Source organism: Alosa sapidissima, chromosome 11, assembly GCF_018492685.1.
Source record: "Alosa sapidissima isolate fAloSap1 chromosome 11, fAloSap1.pri, whole genome shotgun sequence".
Taxonomy (NCBI): Eukaryota; Metazoa; Chordata; class Actinopteri; order Clupeiformes; family Clupeidae; genus Alosa; species Alosa sapidissima.
Window position 1 is genome coordinate 32,008,096 of NC_055967.1, and position 21,126 is coordinate 32,029,221.

The following is a 21,126-nucleotide window of genomic DNA, read 5'->3' on the forward strand; positions in this document are numbered from 1 at the left end:
AGCCGCTGGCCTTTTGCTCCGCGGGGTGCTGAGGCAGCAGGCCGGGCTGCTTGATGAGGAAGCAGGTCACAGGTGGATATGAAGTCAGGCAGAGTGGAAGTCAGGCTTGTCCAGGTCCACTTCCAGTCCAGGTGGATGCTCAGACCACAGGGGGATCGCTACGGGGTCTGGTCTGCTTTCTCCAGCGATGGAGAGAGGGCAGAGGGCAGAGCAGGGCAGGTGTGTCTGGCTGGCATGGCTCTTTGATTACATTTCACAGCTGACCCCTCTAGCAGAGGCAGTACCAGAGAACAGAACCGCTCCTCCAGTGAGCTGCTGAGAGCTGATGATTCAGGAGTCACTGGGGACTGGGGATCAGCGATGCTGATCCAGTGTGGATCTACTACACATCAGGGCTGGATTGGACTGGCTCCGCAGGCAGCTGGTACTTCTACCTCTGTGAGAGTAGCACTGGTGATAGATTAGCTGTTCTGTGTCTGGTGTCTGTTCATTTCTACTTTTGTTGGTGAAGCTGGATCTACAGCACCAAACCACATTCAGGTCCATAACCATAACCATAACCATTTACCCACAGGTTCCATTCCACCTTGCAATCTTTTCCCAGTCCCACCCCATCTCTCTCTTTCCCCCATTTGCCTTCTGTCACCCTCAACTGCCCTGTCCATGCAAAAGCCCCAAAATGGCCCCTCTGTCTCTGCCTCAGATACCTAGGGTTTTACTTGTAATTAGAAGTGTCTAGAGCCCTATGAAGACCTTTCCACTCAGTCTCTCCCCTATCGAACACTCTCTCACAACGCTGTTGCAGATTCTTTGAAAGCAGGACCTGGATTCCACACCCCTCCTCTTCTTGTCTTAATCCTTATTTACTTTAGGAAACCTCACTCGGATTTAAATCATGCTGTTGTGTACTCATTGTATTGCTTTACCCTGAGCCAGGGTTGTTATAGTAACAAAAAGATGCAGAGACAAATCAATAGACATCTCAGACGAGTATTATTTCCAATGGCAGGAAATAAGCAAATCCCCCTTCTCCTTATAATCAAACTTGAGCCTGAGTTTTTGTTATGAGTGAGCTGCCATCAAGTGGTAAAATGGGGAATTGCGTTGAGTTCTCATTATGCCAAAGCCTGATGTAGGCCTACATATACAGGTCCCTTGTGCACCGCTGTGAAATGTATTCTAAATACAGGGTTTTTAACTCTCAGTTCCTTAAATCAAGCTTCTGGAAAGCTCTAGGCTACGTTACAGAAGTAGGATAGGCTTATTTATTTGTTTACTCTTGTGGAAGAAATGGAGAAAAATCTAATCAAGGAATAAGACAAGCGTAGGATTACATTATGTTTAACTTGATTAAACATAACTTTATTATCTAATGGCAGCAAGTGCCTGAATATGCAGAAAACAATGACAATGCAAACCCTCCATGGCCTTCAGTTCCTCCAGCACAGTACAACAGAAATGGCTTTAAACAGGGATTCAGTTCTATGTATGTGGCCTACAGTTTACAGAGTCCAGTCTTGATCAGTAAATGTGCGCTTTGGATCAGGAAATGTGTCTGGAATACTTTTATAAACCTGAAATGAAGTGAAGCTTATAACTGTCATCACTATTATCATGGTGACGCAGCTCATGGTCTTCTTAAGTTGCACAGAAAAACTTTCCTGGGCTCTTATGTTTTACTTCTCTAGATGGAGTAGCACACTGATAACGATATTACACCGTGGGGAAAGTGGGAAATTACATTAAGCAAACTTCTTATCTGCATACTTCCTGAGGAAAATATAGGAGTAATTTAGAATGGTTATGTCGTTTAGAATTTAGAAATGTTCCGATGCATATGCTAGGCCAGAGCCATATAGATAGTCTGGGCTAGGCACTTAAACGGACACTGTCATAATTGTCCAAGGAGACTACTTTCAGAGATTCTATAAACAGCTAATTTTGGTTTGATCTGAATTTTGATGGTATATATATATATATATAATTTAAAGGACAGATACTGTACTGTCACTATATGTTGGCAGGTTCTGTGGTCCAGGATGGAACATATTGCAAAAACAGTCAAAAGTCTTCTCAGCAGAACATCCCTAACAAGTTATTGCTATTTATTTATTGTCAGAGGCCAGTTGACATTTTAGCAAGCTTTTATCAGTGCCAACTGAGCTGTTGATATTTTATTTTTGTTATTATATTTTTGCATAGGTAGTGTCTTCAATAGGTTTAGACCAGATCACCATAATGCTGCCTTGCAAAATACTTAAAATAAAGTCACATAAAATTAAAATATTTGAAACAAGAACACACTAGAGATAATCACTGATTAGCAAGTTAACTATCTTGTAGGGCTTTGCTTTGTTGAAACGGGAGGCTGTTAAAGAAGACAATATCATGTATTTTAATCAACACAGACTTAGCTGATCAGTTCACTCACAGTTCTAACTGATTGTAAAGAGGACACTGAAACATCATCAATGAAACATTACTTAACTTGAGCTAAATCAAATGTTCTCTGACAGTAATCCACACTTTTAAGTTTCAACTTTAATTAAAAAGTGTTTAATTAATCATGGTCATAATTGCATCTTCAACAATCATTTTTGAAGATTATATAAATTAATATAAATATGTGAATAAGTGTAAGAATTGAATTTTAGTTAGCATAAAATAATGCTGCTTTACTGGAATGTGTACCAGAAACCCTTTGGCTGATACAAAGTGAACCGAAACCAAATACCAGCGCACTGATTTGTTGCAACATAGCTGCGCATACCAGGGCTAGTATACAGATGCGCTCTTACACAAGTACATCTCTTGGTACAGTACACTTGAAGGCATGGGCGTAGGTTGGCATGGAGACCATGGTGACTTGTCCCCACCAATATTTTAGAATGTAAAAAATTGTCCCTATCAATTTTTAGCAAACTCATTCGTATGATTACATTACATTACATTACATTTAGCAGACACTTCTTGACCAAAGTGACTTACATATGTCAGCTATATTACAAGGGATCACATTGTCCCCGGAGCAACTTGGGGTTAAGTGCCTTGCTCAAGGGCACAACGGTGGAAGCCGGGAATTGAACCGACAACTTTCAGGCTACTGCACGCTAACCCAGCTCCTTAACCACTACACTACCACCGCCCAAACGTATGATGTTTGTTTGTGAAGATGTAGCCTATTTATTTTGATATTCTGACAAAGTGTAAATCTCCAAGACAACCAGTTTAGGCTATCATTTGAGTGTCTGAAACCGAAGGGGGTTTATCTGATGCTCACGTGAAAGTGTCAAAGCATATGGCTACTTGTTGCGGTCGTGGCAGACTCAGAGAAGGCAAGACATGGGGTTGTGTCCCTGCCAAAGCTGAGACCAAACACCCTTGCTTGAAGGAAACAGGGAACACTGAAGTAGCCTAGTGACTAGGTGTTTAACCCAAAAGCCAGGAGAAAAGCCCTATTTCCCTCTGGGCCCCAGTCAAAGTAGAGGGGAAGGGTCCACATGACCTTTGGTTGCCTCCAAACATAATTGCTGTGTAAATGTCTGGAAATGTTGCTTGTGGCCAAAATTATAGCACTGCTTGCAGTAGGCCTACATACATTTGGAGAGAGGTTAGCAATTATTTCTCTTGCCTGAATTGCAAATGGCCAGCCGTAAGACAGACTCCTGGATCCTGCACTGACTGTTGAGGTTCAGTCAGTTGCAGAAATTTGGGTGGAATAGGGCCTAAAGTATCTAGGTATTCATTAAGTATAAGTAGGCTATATATACTCTTTTGATCCCGTGAGGGAAATTTGGTCTCTGCATTTATCCCAATCTGTGAATTAGTGAAACACACTCAGCACACAGTGAACACACACTAATCCCGACGCAGTGAGCTGCCTGCAACAACAGCAGCGCTCGGGGAGCAGTGAGGGGTTAGGTGCCTTGCTCAAGGGCACTTCAGCCGTGCCTACTGGTAGGGGTTCGAACTGGCAACCCTCCGGTTACAAGACCGAAGCGCTAACCAGTAGGCCACGGCTGCCCCTAAATAAGTGAAATAAGTTCACTGTCTCTGCCATTCTGATTGAAATATTGTCGCATGGATGCATCAGACTACCAGTTGGACATGAGTAGCCTAATCATTAAGTCATTAATCATTAATCATAAGTCATGAATAGCCTATGCATAGGCCTAGTTATTCATATCACATAGGACATTTCCAACACTGTGGTGAATAAAAATATTCAGGTTTAGAAATGCATAAATGTAGGCTATGTTGACATTTGTTGGAATGCACCACAAACTCTTATTAAAATAGCTTTTAATAGGCATATTTTGTTTTACCATCTCATTTCATCGATAGGCCTAGGCTAGATAGACACTACTATTTACCCCGCCTGAAATTTAACTTTTTAGTAAAAAAAACAAAAAAAAACAATTTGGGATAACCAATCCCTCGGCCCAAGTACCCCCGTTAACCAAATATTTCCACGCCGACAGAGGGCAATAACAAAATTTCGTATTGGCACAGAGTGAAAGAGGAGATGACGACGTGTTATCCGAATAACGGGGAAGGGAAGAGCTCTGACAGTTTTGGAACTGAAGCCCCCGTCTGGAGGAGGGGACTGGGAACTCACCCGGCCCGTAGTTCGAGTCGAACAATACAATGGAGGACCAGTTAATACAACTTAATAAATAGATCGCTATATTCGTTTGTGGGAGAAATACTTGATCCATTGAATGGTAGAACTCCATGGATCTTGACTTATCAACCACCAGATTGACAAAAGTTTCCCTTGTCAACGGTAGCATGCTAGCAAGCTAATTGTATTAGCACGCTAGCAGAGCCGAAGCAATCAAGCCTGGGAAAGGAAGGAAAGGGAAATAAGGACTGCGCACTCTATCACCAAAAACAGATCTCTACCAGGGAAGTTTACAACAAAATTATCGGTGTGCACGAATGCTTTCAAGGTCTCCGTTTGACTTAACTTAACTCTGTCAGAGGAATTATGTTACTGAAGGAAAGTCACTTGCATTGAAGTAAACTTATTAACTTTACAGCCCTCTGCGGTTAACGTTACCTAACTAACTTCGCCTGCTAGCGATAGGTTAGCCTACAGGACTGTTGGCTGGCCAGCGAAGGAAGGGGGACGCAGATTAGGGGTAGTTTGTGGTGATTGACTTACACTTGAGCCAAATAGCTTAGCTCGAAGTAAAAGAGGGCCGTGACTGATATAAGCTCTCATGGCCTCAGATGTGGTAGAAAGTGAAGTGGACTCGAGGCTGAACACAGCTGGAGACATGGGTCTGAACAAAAGCAGCCCAGATCCAGACACACCCAGGACACTTGAGATGCTGGAAAACAACGCGACGACGAGTCCGTCGCATCCATCAGAAGGTGGAGAGAAGGAAGATGAGGAAAAGTCCGAAAAGTCTTCCACAAAAGACGTTGTTTTGTTGGAGAACGGGAATTGTGCTGCGCCACTCGACAGCCCGACCCCACCAGGAGCTCCGCCACAGGAAGCGGAGACTCCAGACAATGGACAAAAACAGGAGGAATCGACTGGGGAGCGAACTTCCACTCCAGTTCATTTGACCCAGCACAACTCTCCATCAGATGATTTAAATGGAAGGTAACTAGACACACATGCAAAGTTGCGATTGAATTGATTTCTTGTTTCCTTAAACGTTCTGTTCTGAAGTGGCGAAAGTTGGTTGGCTCATTAATCCAAAACATGAAACTGGCTCATCATGAGAACATGGTAGGCTAAACTGAGCAACCACATAATATGTAATTTCATTGTTAATTCTAACATGTTATTTTTTCCTGGAATGACTCATACTACGAAGAAAGCAATTACTAAACTTTAATTAAACGGAGTGTGATATGTCATCTCATGCAACATCTTTAATCTTTTGCTTGATTGATTCTGGAGGAGTCTTGCAGTCTTGAAGTCAATTTCTAGTTTTAACACAACAGGTCCTGTTACATGCACTGAGGTAGTTCACCTATTCACAGGCTTCCACAGCACTGTCAAAACTATGTTAGACATATTTGGCCACACTGCAGAGGCTGGAGAACTTTGGTGTTTTAGCGTTGGTTAAGCAAATGGGTGAAAGACGTTGTTGTTGGTCATGCCGAACATCCTCTTTAGTGTGAAAAGTAGTGCAGCTGGAAACTTGGCACCTTTCAGAAACCCCCTGTTAAAACCGCACAGCAGTGAAACAGACACTGCTTGGCTCTGTGTCCGACATCAGTCCCGGTTACGAGCAGAGACTTGTAGCTTCTGAAATCTGTAGACGTTGCTTTGGGGCTTGACTTCATGAGCTGTACCTACCCCCCAAGCTCTGGGGCAGTTGTAATCACGTCAGGGATAATAGTTTAATTAGTGCCCATGGCTCTGACACATTCAAAGGAGTGTGTCCAACGTGTCATGACTAGCATGAGAAAGAGCTCTGGTCGTCCCAATACTGTGCCCCAGTGTCCTACTTCTCTTTGCCTGTCTGTGTGTCTATCTTTTCTTGCATGGGGTATGTTGTCAGTTGTCTCTTTTGAAATGACCAAACAGCTGCCTCTGTAGAAGAAAAGCTCCTTTGGGTGGTTTAGGAGAGGATCCCCTTCCCCTAACCACATGCCAGGTGTGCATTTTTGCTGTGCTTTTGAGTCAAGCAATGTATCGGTAAACTAGTGTGTCTTATAGACCCTTTCAAGAGAGTTCCATTATCAGCATCATAGTTGGCCCCACAAGACTTCCTTTTTAACATTCCATATGTTATCTTAATGCAGAGGAAGTAGATTGGGGCCCAAATAGAACGTTCAAGCATTGTTTTTGTTTACCTAGTTGAAAGGGTCTATACACAGACAAGTCTGAGAAAAAGGCTAGTCTCGCTCTCTTCTTTCCTTCTGTCTTTACTGCTCATTTGCCATTATTTCTTGCCAAGTACTTCTAGTCCTGTTATGTTCCTGTGGTTCTGTTTTGGTTTTTGATCTCCCCCAGTTCCATTGAAAATTGTGCACTAAATCAACACCTCTGGATATTTAGGTAGGCGTTGTTAAATGTGCAAGGTTTTCAACCAGTATATACTGTGCAGTGCACTGAACACTGCCTGGACTTGTTAACCCAATGGGCATGCTATTCCTTTAGCACAGGAGATTAGTGTGGTTCCCTGTCAGTCATGTGTTTGAGAGTAGATGATTGTTGTTGTTTGAAAGACCACTGCAGCTCAGCTGATGTATATAATGGCATTTATTAGTGAAAAGAATGCAGTGCAGTTTTCTGTGTCTGGGTGTGCAAGTATATTAGCATTAGAGATTAGGCCATCAAAGAGGCCCTGTATAACATTGAGATTCCAGACACGTACTGAGCATAGCCCAGTAGTTTTCAGCACCCCAGCTGAGTTATGATTTACAAAGTAAGCCTCATTGTGGTCCTATCGTCTGAGGTGCTTAGCTGCGGTGGTCGCCAGGTCGTCTGACCGAGCCCATGACCAGCCTCGCAGACCCCATTCCAGCCATGAGTAGGCCTATAGATAGACAAGATGGTGGTGGTAGCGTAGTGGTTAAGGAGCTGGGCTAGCATGCAGTAGCCTGAAAAGTTGTGGGTTCAATTCCTGGCTTCCACCGTTGTGCCCTTGAGCAAGGCACTTAACCCCTAATTGCTCCGGGGACAGTGGCCTTTGTAATATAATTGACTGATGTAAGTCGCTTTGGTTAAAAACCGTCTGCTGTATGTATGTATGTATGTATGTATGTATCGACACAAAGTTGTTTCTTCCTGAACTTCTCTTGAAATATATTTTCAACTGCATGATGGTGTCCAGTACTTAGATGTGACTACACTGTAGTTTATACTGTACTTTATTGCATAACCGTACACACTCTACTATATCGGCTTATCCATACACACTCTACTTTGTAGCTTAACAACGCCCCCCATAGAACATAATGGCCAACCTAGTGTTATTATTATTGCGAGTGCACAATATTATATTCTTTCATAGTGCCAAACATTTCTAGCAGTGCACCTGGTAACATGGTCATGATGTTGACCACTAGTTTGGTATGTGTAAATGAATCTTCTGTTTGTCATTGTTGTTGGCAGTCTAGAGCGCCAGGAGTCTGTTGCCAGCACCGAAGCCCGGCTCAGGATGGAGGGGGTGGAGCTTAAGGAAGAATGGCAGGATGAGGACTTTCCTAGGTGAGAAACCACACCCACCCAGATGCATAACGGAAAAAGTGATTTGTGAGCCTTGTCTTGGACTCATAATCATTGTGGCCACTTTGAGTGCATTTTTAATAGTTGCAGGGCACTTTGAACAAAGTGAAATCTGTACAAAGAACTGAATGTTCATGTGCATCACAAACATATTAGGATATTTTCCTGTACATGGATACAATTTAGTAATGGACTAAAGGCTTCTTTTGATAAAGATTTTTATTGAAGTTTGCTTTTAGGCTTAATTCATGTGTTGGCAATTGGTCCATTACATTCAGTTATTTTGTCATAATATCCTCCTTCTATACTTTGTCAGTGGAAATAAACGGAGGTCTTTCACTTAACCTTTACAGTAAGAGACTTTGGTGAAAAGCATCGTCTCAGTGAAGAAATTAGACACACATACACTTTCCTGCCCATCTTTACTCTCTGGGTCTGTAATTAATTATTGTGTGTTGTCAGGCCTCTCCCAGAGGAAGAGGAGGAGGAGGAGGAAGAGGACATTGAGCTCAGTGACGAGCTCTTCACTGGCACATCAGGGGAAGGAGAACCTGGTAAGAGTCACCCACCAACATAGACCGATTTAAAGACAGATGTGAAACAGTAAGGTGATTTTGGTTTAAAACTAGCATGCTAACTGTCTAAGAGAAAGAACCGTCATTTCCCGTCTATTAACCAAGGTTTATACATTGACTTTGCAAAATGTCATCAGCTATGAAATGAATACCCAGGGGTGGGCCGTACATGGGAATGCATTTCTCTTATCTTCATTCATCTCACTGATCTGATTCTGATTATATTTTTTTTAGCATGCTTACTGGTGTTCTTAATATCAGCATGTAGTATTAGTTGCCGATGTCTTGCTGAAAAATCTTTTCTTGCGTTATCGTGGGGGGGGGGGGGGGGGACAGAACAGAACTGCGTAGTGCAGAGCCATGTGTTGTGTAAGGAGTACCAGATCCTGCCATCTGGAAGACGCTTTAGGATGCCCAGCTGTAGGAGAAATAGACACAAACACTCTTGTCTGCCTCACTCAGTGTCATTACAAAATGACTTTGTGTTGTTTTCATACATCTCTATGTCTAGACAGGGACAACATAGTTTGTGTTGTTTTGAACACATTGCTTTTGTTATACTGTGTACATTATTAATAGAATGTGTTGGAAATAACATAACTTGTGTTGTTGTTAACACATCTCTTATGTCCAGATAGGGACAACACAGTTTGTCTTGTTTCTAACACATTCGTTTTAAGAGTGTAGTTGCATGCGAAAGCATGCATCAAAAAGTGATAAAATTACTGCATCGTGCATGCTGTTGCTTTAATACTGTTAGTCCTGACTTCAACCTTGGCGGAGTGGTGCTGAGCAGTAGTCAAACTCTTTTGTTGATGCTGTTTTAGCGACAAAACCCTACAGTGGCAAGAAGACCAAGAAGAAGCTCTTGGCCCCAGACATCAGCCTGAATCTAGACCGGAGCGAGGGCTCAGTTCTCTCCGACGAGCTGGACGACAGCACCGAACTGGACCTAGATGACTTGGACACACCCTCTGACAACAGCAACGAGTTTGAGTGGGAGGGTAAGAGAGGATAGGCCTGATGTTATGTGTGTACACGTTGCCGGTACATCCTGCAAATGGTGGACTTGAATTCTGCACACTGGGCCCTAATTTAAATGGTGGGTAAAGTGCAAAGTCAGTCAGCAAGCAAAGTTTTGCATGAGAACTGTAGCTGTAGTGTGGCATGTGGGAGCCATGTCAAATCAGAAAGCATTTAGGAAAATGGTTGTCGCACTGTCTCAGATTGTGCTCAAACTTTGTCTACGTAATGTTTTCCTCCCAAAGCTAAGACTTATGAAATATTTAAATCATTTGAATTAATAAGCAAATAAAACTTCCATTGAATGTCTTTAAAATGTATTATTTCTCTTCACATTTGGTATCAATCATTATTCTTTTCAGTTATTAAGTTAGCTTTAGTTAGATTTTGCATTTTGCCCATTCTTCAAATTGGGGCCCACAATGTCTACATTGGGACTTTTTATGCATTCATGCATTCTCAGTGTCTTTGCTTCAGGACGTTTCTCCAAGCAGATTTATAAAGCTATGCAAACATTTGTATAGTAATTTTCTGCATTTTTATAAGCATATTCTCCCTTGCACTTAAGTATGAAAAACAAAAGCGTGCAACTGGTTGCCATGGTGCTGTGTTTTATTTCTTGCCGGTCTTAAGATGGCTCTCTGCAGCCCAACCATAACCTTCCTCTCTGTGTACAATCTAACACCAACAGTACAGACCCTCACTGTTGTTATGGAATACATTTGCAGTCATTTTAATTAGATGACCGACAGACACACACATTATTTATCCTGAGGGAAATTTAAGCATCCAATAACTTACACACAGAACAAGACAAATGCTCACACCACTGTAAGGATGAAAATATACTTGTGAGATGATAGTCTGTCCACCAGATTCCAGGCTGGGAACTGTCACTGTCATGCAGTATGCATAAGTGGAAGTGATACAGTGAGATGTTCTGGTAGAACGTGTGCCATAGAGGTAGTGCAAAAAGTGAACTTGGCAAAGATATAACCAGTGCAAGATTAAGATTCTGCATAAGGTAAACAGCAATAGAAATGAACTACAAATTCTTAATAGGCTACTTTATAAACAAATTCTAAAGAAAGTAAACAAAAAATATACTATTTTGTTGTTTAGGACATAACAGACATTAATAGGCACCAGAAAGAAAGATTATCTTTCTTGATTGCCTCTGTATAAACAATTTTAAGTGATACCCAAGTTAGTGCACAGACAGGTAGCTCCCCCCTAACTGTTGGTGAAGGTAAGAATACTAGATCATGTTTCACCATGAGGAATGATTGGCATCAACCATTTTCTCAGAGTGGTTAGAAGCTTATGAAAGTGTCCACATGCCAGCCCGTGGTGCCCGTGAAAAAACAGAACATTTCAGGGTATTATTATGCCATTTCCACTGAGGCACACTTTTGCCCATTGTGCCATCGGATCATGTAAATCAGATTTTTAGTTTTTGGTGCAGTCACAGAACTTCAAGTTATGTTGCCTTTCACCTGACACCAGGGGCATGGGTGACACCACTTTGGAGTAGCTAAACCGTTGTGTGTGTGTTCTGTGTTGTGTGTCTCCTCTTCCAATGCTTCCGTCTCTCTGTGGCCTGGAAGGCCTGTTTCCTCTCAGTGCTTGTGAACGGGCGTTGTGCCGCCTGCACCATGTTGTGGTAAGGCCTCTGACCGTCTCTCTCATGCTCCTCGCCATTTCCGCTCCCTTCGCCTGAGTACATCAACAACGCCTATGAAATCCCTTCACCGTTTTCCTTTTGAGATGTATTTATTTTTCATTTATTTACTCCTGGGTATGGCTTGGCTCTGCCACAACAAATCAAGTTGTGTGTTCTTGTATGGTTTCAAATTTTGTTATGCTTTCAACTTGTGCTTTGTCATTATTTTCTGTCACGTTCCTTTTGGAACACTGATGGTTTTTGCATGTTTTCACGTACCCCATTTTCAAATTCCTGTTATGAGATTGACTCAAGACTCAAATTGGTTTCTTCTGTGATTATTTATTCAGAATAGTTTTCTGTATATCGAAGCAGGTTTTACTTCACAACATATTTTTCAACAGCCTCATTGGAATCATCGACCTCTACTTTTTCTTGTCCGTGTTGGCCATCAAAAGTTTGGGTTGTGACTGGATAATTTGCTATTGAAATCAGATATGACTATTACGTGCTGATTTTTAATCAAATTTCTGATATTATTTTCTGTGCTTTTGGTAAAAAACATTTGTCCTGCATGCTTATTGCGTCCTGCAATAACAATCAGTCTTCTGGGAGAGAGTTGGTGCTAAATTTGTGTAAATCATTTTTGGGAGCTACATTTTGATACTCTTGTACAGTCAGAAGTGCTTGAATGACAATACATTTTTTTAGATTGATTTACCTTTATTATTGCGGTCATACACTACATTTTGTAAAGGTAATGAAATGCCTTTGGGCTTGTTAACATAGAATTAGAACAAGATTACATGAACAGTAAAAGTAGAATGTAAGATGGTTAGACTGGGTTTATGAAGGAGGTATCAGTCCTTACTCCTGATGACACTTACCTGAACTGGCATTTCCTGATGGTCAACATACCAGGCACACATGAACTGAAAAATAACTCTTCTGTCTCTTTCTTTCTGATCTTGCTTGTTTGCCTTCTCCCTCTCTCTCTCCCTCCCTCCCTCTCTCGCTCTCTTCGCTCTTGGCAGACGACCTTCCGAAGCCGAAGAGCACGGATCTCTTGCGGAAGGGTGTGGAGTCGGTGCGCGAGTACTCGGCATCTGAGGAGCGCGAGGAGGGCCGTCGCTGGAGGGTCTTCCGCATCGGGGACCAGGAGCATCGTGTCGACATGAAGGCCATCGAGCCCTACAAGAGGGTCATCAGTCATGGGGGTACGCTGGACTGTCCTTTGGTTTGGATCATGGCATTAATCAATGGCAGTCATTTCTCATGTATTAGTAGCATTTTACCTCAGGACAGTGTTTTATGCAAATGTAAAAAAAAAAAAAAAAAAAAGTATTAACCGCAGTTCCCAATAGCCCAGTGAATCAAAATCAGATCATGCTTTAATTATAAAGAATACGAATAAAAATAAATACATTCCCATGTATAGCCCTCCCCTGTGTGTTGACTTCATAGCTCAAGAAATTTGGCAAAATCAATGAATAAACCTGTCAAAATTCGGGTAGGTTTTCAGTCAACTATCATTTGTGCTCAGTTGTTATTGAAGGCCACAGGATGCTATGACTATACGCTGCTATACAGATAGCATTTTGAGTGGATATAACTTATATATATATATATATATATATCTTAAGATTGTTTCATAAGATCTAGTCTTGACTTACCCATAGTAACATTACCTTTACATCTGCAGGTGTGTCTCATTGGAGAAGCATACTTTAATGCTCAATTTCTTCAGGGCTTTGCAGTTGGAATTATATTTTAATGAACATGGCTCAAACAGCTCCCAGCCATATGCCATTATCCTTCTTCCTCCTGCACTCCCATCCCTCAACATAGCTTCATAAGAACTTCACAGTTTGCCCTAATGGTTCACTAGAGTAGCTGTTTAAGGCTGACCACGTTATCCCCTGTGGCCATCTGTCTGCCTAACTCAACGCCTCTCTTAGACGGAGATGATCACATTAGAAGTAAGGAAGCGGCAGCAGTAAAGCTTAAGGTGACCCTCAGACCATAATAATTCAAAATAAGTTCCACCTCTTTCCTAAGTTACACAAACAGTGTACATTGTGTTGCATTTAACTGGCAATTGATGACGTGTTACGCTTTGAAAGTTGAGCCAAGTTCAGCGCAACGCTGCCGCTCCAACTGTTCTGCTGCCGAAACATAGCGAACAATAGGAAATCTGCTGCTTGCAGCTGGTCAGTGTAATCCCCGCCTTAAACAGCAGTTGGCCCTGTTATCTGGTAATGTCATGAAGGGTTGTACAGTGATGCTAACAGGGTGTGCCACTGACACAGACCTATTGCCCTGATTTGGCTGTCTGACTGGTCAGTGACGGGAATGTCCGAGTCATACAGCAAGACAGGATGGTACCTTATACACTCTTGTCCTTCTGTCCCTTGTGTTGCAGGTTACTATGGTGACGGGTTGAATGCCATCATTGTTTTTGCTGTGTGCTACATGCCAGAGAGCAACCAGCCAAATTACAGATACATCATGGACAATCTCTTTAAGTAAGACTGGCAAATGTGACCTTATCTTATTTTCCTTACATGCAATCACCCAGTAAGTCCATCTGACAAAACAAACCAAAGATAAGTAATGGAGCTATAAGAATTTGGTTTACATAGACAAACCTGTGGATATTTGGATGTAAAACAGTTCCCATAAGCTTCACAGTGTTTAACAACCTCACAGTTTTTGATTTAATAACAAGTCAAGTAAAGACAAGTTTGGCTTTAGTTGTATCCGCCCTGTTAACCCTGAATGTGTGACCTACCTGTGCAGGTATGTGATCGGCACTCTGGAGCTCCTGGTTGCTGAGAACTACATGATTGTTTACTTGAACGGTGCCACATCTCGACGCAAGATGCCCAGCGTGGGGTGGCTCAGGAAGTGCTACCAGCAGATCGACAGAAGGTCAGTGTAACCCTAAGATGGATTTGGGGGGAACAATATAGATATATCTGTGTTCTCTTTCTTCTCTCTCTCTTCTCTTGGACATTAAGCTGCTCTATGGGAGTTTTGAGTCCATTCAAAATCTGAAGTCATGCTGCATAAATTCATGCCCGAAGGCTTCTTTTGGCTTGAGCATTAGTACAGAGGTTTGGCGTGTCTCAGCCTGTAGTTAAATGATTGTTAAGTGAAATATTAAGTCATGAATTCGGGGTAAGGATTTACCAGAAACATTTGAGGATACAGGACACAGGTCTGCTTGATGCAGGTAGAAGAACTGGAGGGAGAAAATGTTTGTCTACAATGATATATGTACTCATCTAATATATTAGCTTTTAGTGATTAATAAGAACAGCTATTATGAATCATTGTTTTTAAATCATTATTTAGCTAGAAAAGGAGGTAGCTTGAATACTTAGCACATGTTCTAGCAGTGACTTGTACCTTTGTAGGAGCCTCCCTTACATCACTAGACCACTACAGCTTTGTAACGCTGTAGAACATAATCAGGAAAAAAGATTATAATTCTATTATAGGTGAGTAATGATTCATAGTGTATGTCATAGTATTTCAGAGCATACATGGCTGTCTTCATTGCTTATGAGGCATTGGCTCTGTGTACGGTTGTGAGTTAGGAAGCAGTGATGATCTGGGGGATAGAAGTGGATTACAGGAACTGGACTCAAAGAGCTGGACTCAAAAGTCTGTTGTGACAATCAGCTAAATGAGCGTGTAATTCTGTTCACTCAATCAAATAAAATGTTATTAACCTGTTAGGCCAGTTGAAAGGAAGGAGGTTGATGAGAGAGAGTCAGTTAAAGCTGCAGCCTGTGATTGTAATCCAATATACTTTTTGTCAAATTCAGTAAATGGCTCCTCTTGGTCTATGGTACTACCTGTCTGTTTTGCGTGTGCATTAAAAAAAACACTTTGGCGTTAAACAACCACTATTTCTTAATAGAGGATGTCCATAGCTTTATTCTCCCTCTCACAGACAGCCAGGCTTGACTCTTGTCCATGTTCTAGGAACCTGGAAGACAGAACTTAACTCTCTCATTTTCTTGTTTAAATGACAGGTTACGGAAGAACTTGAAATCTTTGATTATCGTTCATCCTTCCTGGTTCATCCGCACACTTCTTGCTCTCACCAAACCGTTTATAAGGTCAGCCATGTTGTCTGTCCTGTTGACATTTTTCAATGTGGCTTCATGAAATGGATTACATTTTTGTTTTTTGTGGCTTTTAATATTTAATCTTACACACACACATATATATATATATATATAATGTGGATATAATATATCCACATTATTCAAAACTATGCTGCATTGCTGTTTGTTGTTATTGGTTGGCTTATTTGTTTGCGTTATGTTAAACATAATTTACAGTTCTTTCTCTGATTTTACAGCTCAAAGTTTAGCCAAAAAATCAAGTATGTGTTCAGCCTGACGGACCTGGCAGAGCTCGTTCCCATGGAATATGTGTCCATACCCGAGTGCATTAAACAGTAAGCACCTCTCCGGCCACCAACACACTCTCTCTCTCTCTCTCTCTCGGTTTCCTGCCACCTCTAGTTCATATTTCACAACATTTTGTCTGAGGGAAACATATACGTTAACCCTCAGACACACAATTTATGCTAATAGTTATCACTTACAATATTACCGTTTGGGACCTTTTTCCGCACCTGTTGAATTATATTTGATTATTTTCTTTTTATTAATTCTGTTATCTGGTTGATTGCACCTCAGAGCTTGTAGCAAGGCCTTTTCAGTTGACACTGTCAAAGCCCTTTTTGACGATGTGCTTATGTGTATGTTTGCTGATGGCTGTTGAACTGTCAACCAATCTCTTTTCCCTAACCTCGTCTTCCTGCCCTTCCTCGAAGGTTTGATGAAGAAAAAAATAGGAAAAGACATAAAAGGTACTTGTCTGCACCTTCCAGGACCCCATAGGTTTTCTCTGCACTGCACGGAAACTAACACCTCAGTCATTGGTTGGCTTTGTGGACAGTTCTTTTAGGAAAAAAGTTCGCACACTCCTTGGTACTCTTTTGTTGAGTTTATTTTCTCATTATTTGGCACATGACGTTTCGACCTTGCGGTCTTCCTCAGATTCACTTTGTGGACAGTTCACCAATTTCGCACCCTCTTAGTGAATGACCAGTTTCCAGAAGGCGTCACTTGTTGCAATCTTCTCACCCCCCCCCTTCACCCAGAGTGAGCATTTCCTTTAATTTCGTTGACAAGCATGCAAGAAAAAAACAAAACACTGATCTCAAATAAACATGCCACTCTTGAAACCATAGATACTCGATCATGTGTTGAATTAGAGATCAGTGATGACGTCACCTTGATGAGTTAGTGACCGCGCTTTGTACTACACTCTTCGCCTGTGCGATCGACATGAGCAGCTTTTTGACCAATTACATTCCAAGTCGACGAAGCTCCATGCAGTCCAGAATATTCTTGACATCGCATGTCATTTTCTAGACATATTCTTGACATTGGTCATGTCATTTTCTGTTGAGATAAAGCACAGTCTACGAAGAGTGCAGAGTGTGCTCAGGGAAAACAAAACCACATTGTATTTGTTCATTAAAAATGAATGAATAGAACTATTCTGATGAGCTAGATAGAACGGCAAAAGTTGTGCCCACAAATGACCAGCTGGTTAATAGAAAAATAACCAGACTAAATGGCTGGATATTCGGAGTTATTGTTTTAATTCACTTTCATGGATGGATGCGTTTGTCCCAAATCGGAAGTGGCCGTGATGTCGATAATAGTCTAACCCTGTACCTGCAGGACCATTTAGTAAACGATCATACACAGTAAAGTGTAGGATGATATGTCACAGCCTGGTTGAGGCTGGCCACAGCACAGTTGCCAACACATCAGCTGCCTGTGAGTTTTGTTGAGGGTCTGTGAGAGCTCCAGTCCCAAAGCTGACCACTGTGTGGATCTTAGGGAGACTGAGTAGCCGGCCACAGCGTCACACAGAAACAATCCAGTCCCTTACGGTGGTTAATCCCCTAACCAAGCCCCACACACTGCCCTCACCCCTACCATTACAATCACCTCTGACCCCTTCCTGTTTCCCAAATAGACCACACTGTAGCTACCCTCTAGTACAAATATAAGGTCACTATGTTGAGCATGTTGTGTTTAACAGTCCCTTGATTTTGAAAGTAGCCCCCCACCCCACCCCAACCCAATTATAATACATACACATATAAATGAATGAATGAATAAATGAGGAAATAGACACATTCCTTTGATAGCGGTAATTAGTTGTGATTGTGAGATGTTTGCTCTGAATGCTGCTGCGGTGTTGCAGGGTGACCCAGTTTCCTGATTAGCCTGCCGTCCCAGTACAATACAGTGCAGAGCTGGCGTCCAGTGGCTGGATTAGTGTTTTAACTGCACGCCTGCCTGGCCGTTGACCGATGCTCCCGCTGCACTACCCCACCGCTGCCTGCATGTGTCACTGTTGCACCTCCTCATCCTGTACTGGGGTGCGTTTCCAAAACCATAGTTGCTAACCTGTTAGCAAGTTAGTTGGTTGGCAATGGGAAATTGCATTACAACCAACAAAGTTGCTAACTTAGTTAGCAACTATGGTTTTGGGAAACACGCCCCTGCTCAGCACGGCACGGCACGGCACACACTTACCCAATCATGCACCTTGCAACCCTCTCTCTCACACACCTCTTCTAAACTCCTGAAATGTGGATCAAGAACCAATGCAGCACTTTAGCTAGTACACAGGGTGACTGGTCAAATGTTTTGTTTGTTTGTTGTTGTCTCACACAGTTAATGTTGTGATATTCATGTATTTGTTTTGTATAGATTTGGTGTATAAGTATAGTATGTGTATATGGTGTGTGTGTGTTTGTGTGTATGTGTTTGTATATGGTTAAACTGTCTTTGGAAAATAGTCCAGTTCTATGCTGCATCTTGAAAGCAGGTTGAAAGTCATAGGCTGATGTTTTAAAGAGGGTATGAATGAAAATTCCTGGCAAACTATGATCTGATTGCCAGCACACTAATGAAGTGGGCTACCATACTGTTTAGTCATGAAGAAACATATTCAGTTCATGTTGACTTCATATGGAATTTTCTCAACAGCTTGCACACATACGCACATAATCATATTTACATTCTCTCATTACTTTGCATCTTTGTTGTGTTGAACCATATTTGGGCTTTCTTTCTAACTTGATCATGCTACTGTGTATGTATTCATAGACCAGACCTCACAGCAATACCTAAATTCTACTACCTCGACAACTGCTTATATTTTTTTTCTCATAAGCTTACTAAAGCAAAATGTGCTTCCTTTGGTTTTAGTGAACTTATGAGAACTCTCTTGAACTTTCCTTCTTGATCTTCATCTGAAATCCCAGTTTTGTTTTTAATCTGTGTACCGTGCTAATACTTTCTTTCTTCAATCTGATCATCTGTCTGGTCTGTTGTAATGACGAAAAAATCCTTGCCATTGATGTGGTGGAATTCCAACAATGCCACTCAAGATCTATAGGTTACTCTGGAAAATCAGTCAGTCGTCATCTTGACCTTGGTATCAAAAATACATATTTTGGACATACCGTACCAGGATGCTTTTTGGCATAACCATAATTTCTTATCATTTGGGTTGGGCATTGTCCCTTAAAAATTGGGTTGGCTAAAGATGGGAACTGGGTTTACTTTGGGTTTTTCTGTGTTCTCTGTGTGATGGTTAATGAGGGTTTTCTTCCGTGCAGGATTGACCAGGACATGCATGGAAAGGTGGAGATGGCAGCTGCAGCCGTGCCAGAGTGACACAGGGCGTGTGTGTGTGTGTTTGTGTGTGTGTTTGTGTTTGCACGCAGAGCCCATCACGTAGAGCAACAAAAAAAAAAAACAAGGAAAAAAAGACATAAGAATGTGCAGAGCTGCAGCCAGTGGCATCCAGGCTTTTTATCATTGTGGTTCTGTGTTTTGGTTGAGTTTCTCTTTTTCTGAAGACTCTTCGAGATCGAATGGAGATCTTCTTCTCTTGTTGCTGACTTCAGAGTTGTGCCTTTTAAGACACCGCAGCCCGTTCTCTTTGTGGACATTTTCTGATTTGTTAGTGTGTTGTAGAAATGCCAAACACCCGGTCAATACTTTGAAATCTCAATTCCGTTGCAAGCAAGCCATTTTTATAACCTTTTTGCATATGTAGCCAAACATAGACATTTCTGTTGCCTTTGTAATAGTTACTGATGTATATGTAAGGCACTCCATTTCCACATAGATGATGCATGGTCCTCATTTCAGTTAAAATATATATTTATATTTCAAAAAAGTGATGAAAAAGGAGAGATTTAATATATTTTTATGGCTATTGATTTGAACAATATTTTTAGATTGCTCACCACTGAGCTTAGATTACACACCTGTTGTTACTGCTGAATAGAACAAGGAGGTGCATGACAAAAAGGTTTGTAGCGTGTCCTTTCTCCCCCACATGCTGCAGGTAAAAGGAAGTTAAGACAGAAAGACGTGATCAACCTGAACACGGAGCCTGTGGCCGGAATAAAGTAGCCTACCGCTCATTTTCTGAAATGTGTTTTTAAATCGGTTGCCAAATGTAAAATGCCAAATGTATGTGTTGTGTAAATGTGTTTTACTGTAATTTGACAGATGAATAAGAGCAAGTGATTGTAACTACATAAGGAATGGAATCTGTCAAGTCAAATACAGCATAAAAAAACACCATATGATAAACTATTGGTCTGTGTTGCCCATCATTTTGAATGTAAACTGTCTAAATGACTGAAATGATGTCTGATCTTACCTGCTGTCTTGGGCCCAAGATGAGGTCAGTTGAGATAGCCTCCTGTGACCCCCGCTGCAGTCCACTATCTATAGCCAGAGCCTCCCCACTCTCTATTAATTAATCCCATACATAGCATTGATGCTATGATCATGCTAATGAATGACGCCATTGACACGTTTGAAAGACTTTTTAGAACAATTAAGTGACTTTAAAAAATATAATACTCAACCAAGTGTATTGTCTTTGCCTCCCCTTTCGACTACAATATTCAAATTACTTGGAAAAAAAAAAAAAGATATCCCGAGAAAAGTGGATTTTGAGGGGTACAGCTCCATAGACCTCCATTCATTCTGGACTCGCCCGCGAGCGCCCCAAAATGCAGTACCACACCGGAAGAGTTCCGAGAGTGAAAGTTCTCCCCTTATTAGACATTCTCTGCTATAACCATGTGGTGCCTCCCCTCTCATGACTGCCGGTGCTGTTTTGTTTTTTTCATGACATATTTTCAGGAATCTGTAGACAGGAGTTTGAGGTGGACATGTTGCATCGCTACATGCTACATTTCTTTTGATTACAGTTATCAATTGCTTTGGTGCATTATCGTTTGCACAACAGTTGGTGCATTTCTCAAAACAATTAGAGCAATCTGTAGGCTACCACCTAGTGGATTACCTGCAAAAGATGTTGCTTAGTTTGAATTTGGTCAGACCTAAAGAGGTGGTCTCGGTCCGGATCAAACTGAACCATGGTTCGGTTCGTTTGCAGTATGAAAACACTTTTTGGCTGGTTCGAACTTTCGGACCAATTACAGGAAGTTGAGGCAGCTACCAAATAACGGATAATAAATAGCCTAAAATGAGCCACGGATGCAAACGGGGAGAGGAGATCATATAGCC

General features: G+C 41.6%; 1 protein-coding gene across 2 annotated transcripts; it reads left to right on the forward strand.

The window, feature by feature from the left end:
* Positions 1-4,548: 4,548 nt before the first annotated feature.
* Positions 4,549-20,179, forward strand: bnip2 (BCL2 interacting protein 2). 2 transcript variants are annotated; one of them, XM_042109451.1, is made up of 11 exons: positions 4,549-5,614; positions 8,084-8,179; positions 8,660-8,751; positions 9,600-9,776; positions 12,493-12,675; positions 13,881-13,983; positions 14,258-14,389; positions 15,502-15,588; positions 15,834-15,932; positions 16,314-16,349; positions 19,191-20,179. In XM_042109451.1, the coding sequence occupies exons 1-11, from the start codon at positions 5,226-5,228 to the stop codon at positions 19,246-19,248; spliced, it is 1,452 nt and encodes a 483-aa protein (XP_041965385.1). In that variant the 5' UTR covers positions 4,549-5,225; the 3' UTR covers positions 19,249-20,179. The 2 variants fall into 2 exon arrangements, with proteins under 2 accessions (XP_041965385.1, XP_041965386.1); XM_042109452.1 differs by lacking the exon at positions 16,314-16,349 and having other exon boundaries at positions 4,550-5,614.
* Positions 20,180-21,126: the final 947 nt, after the last annotated feature.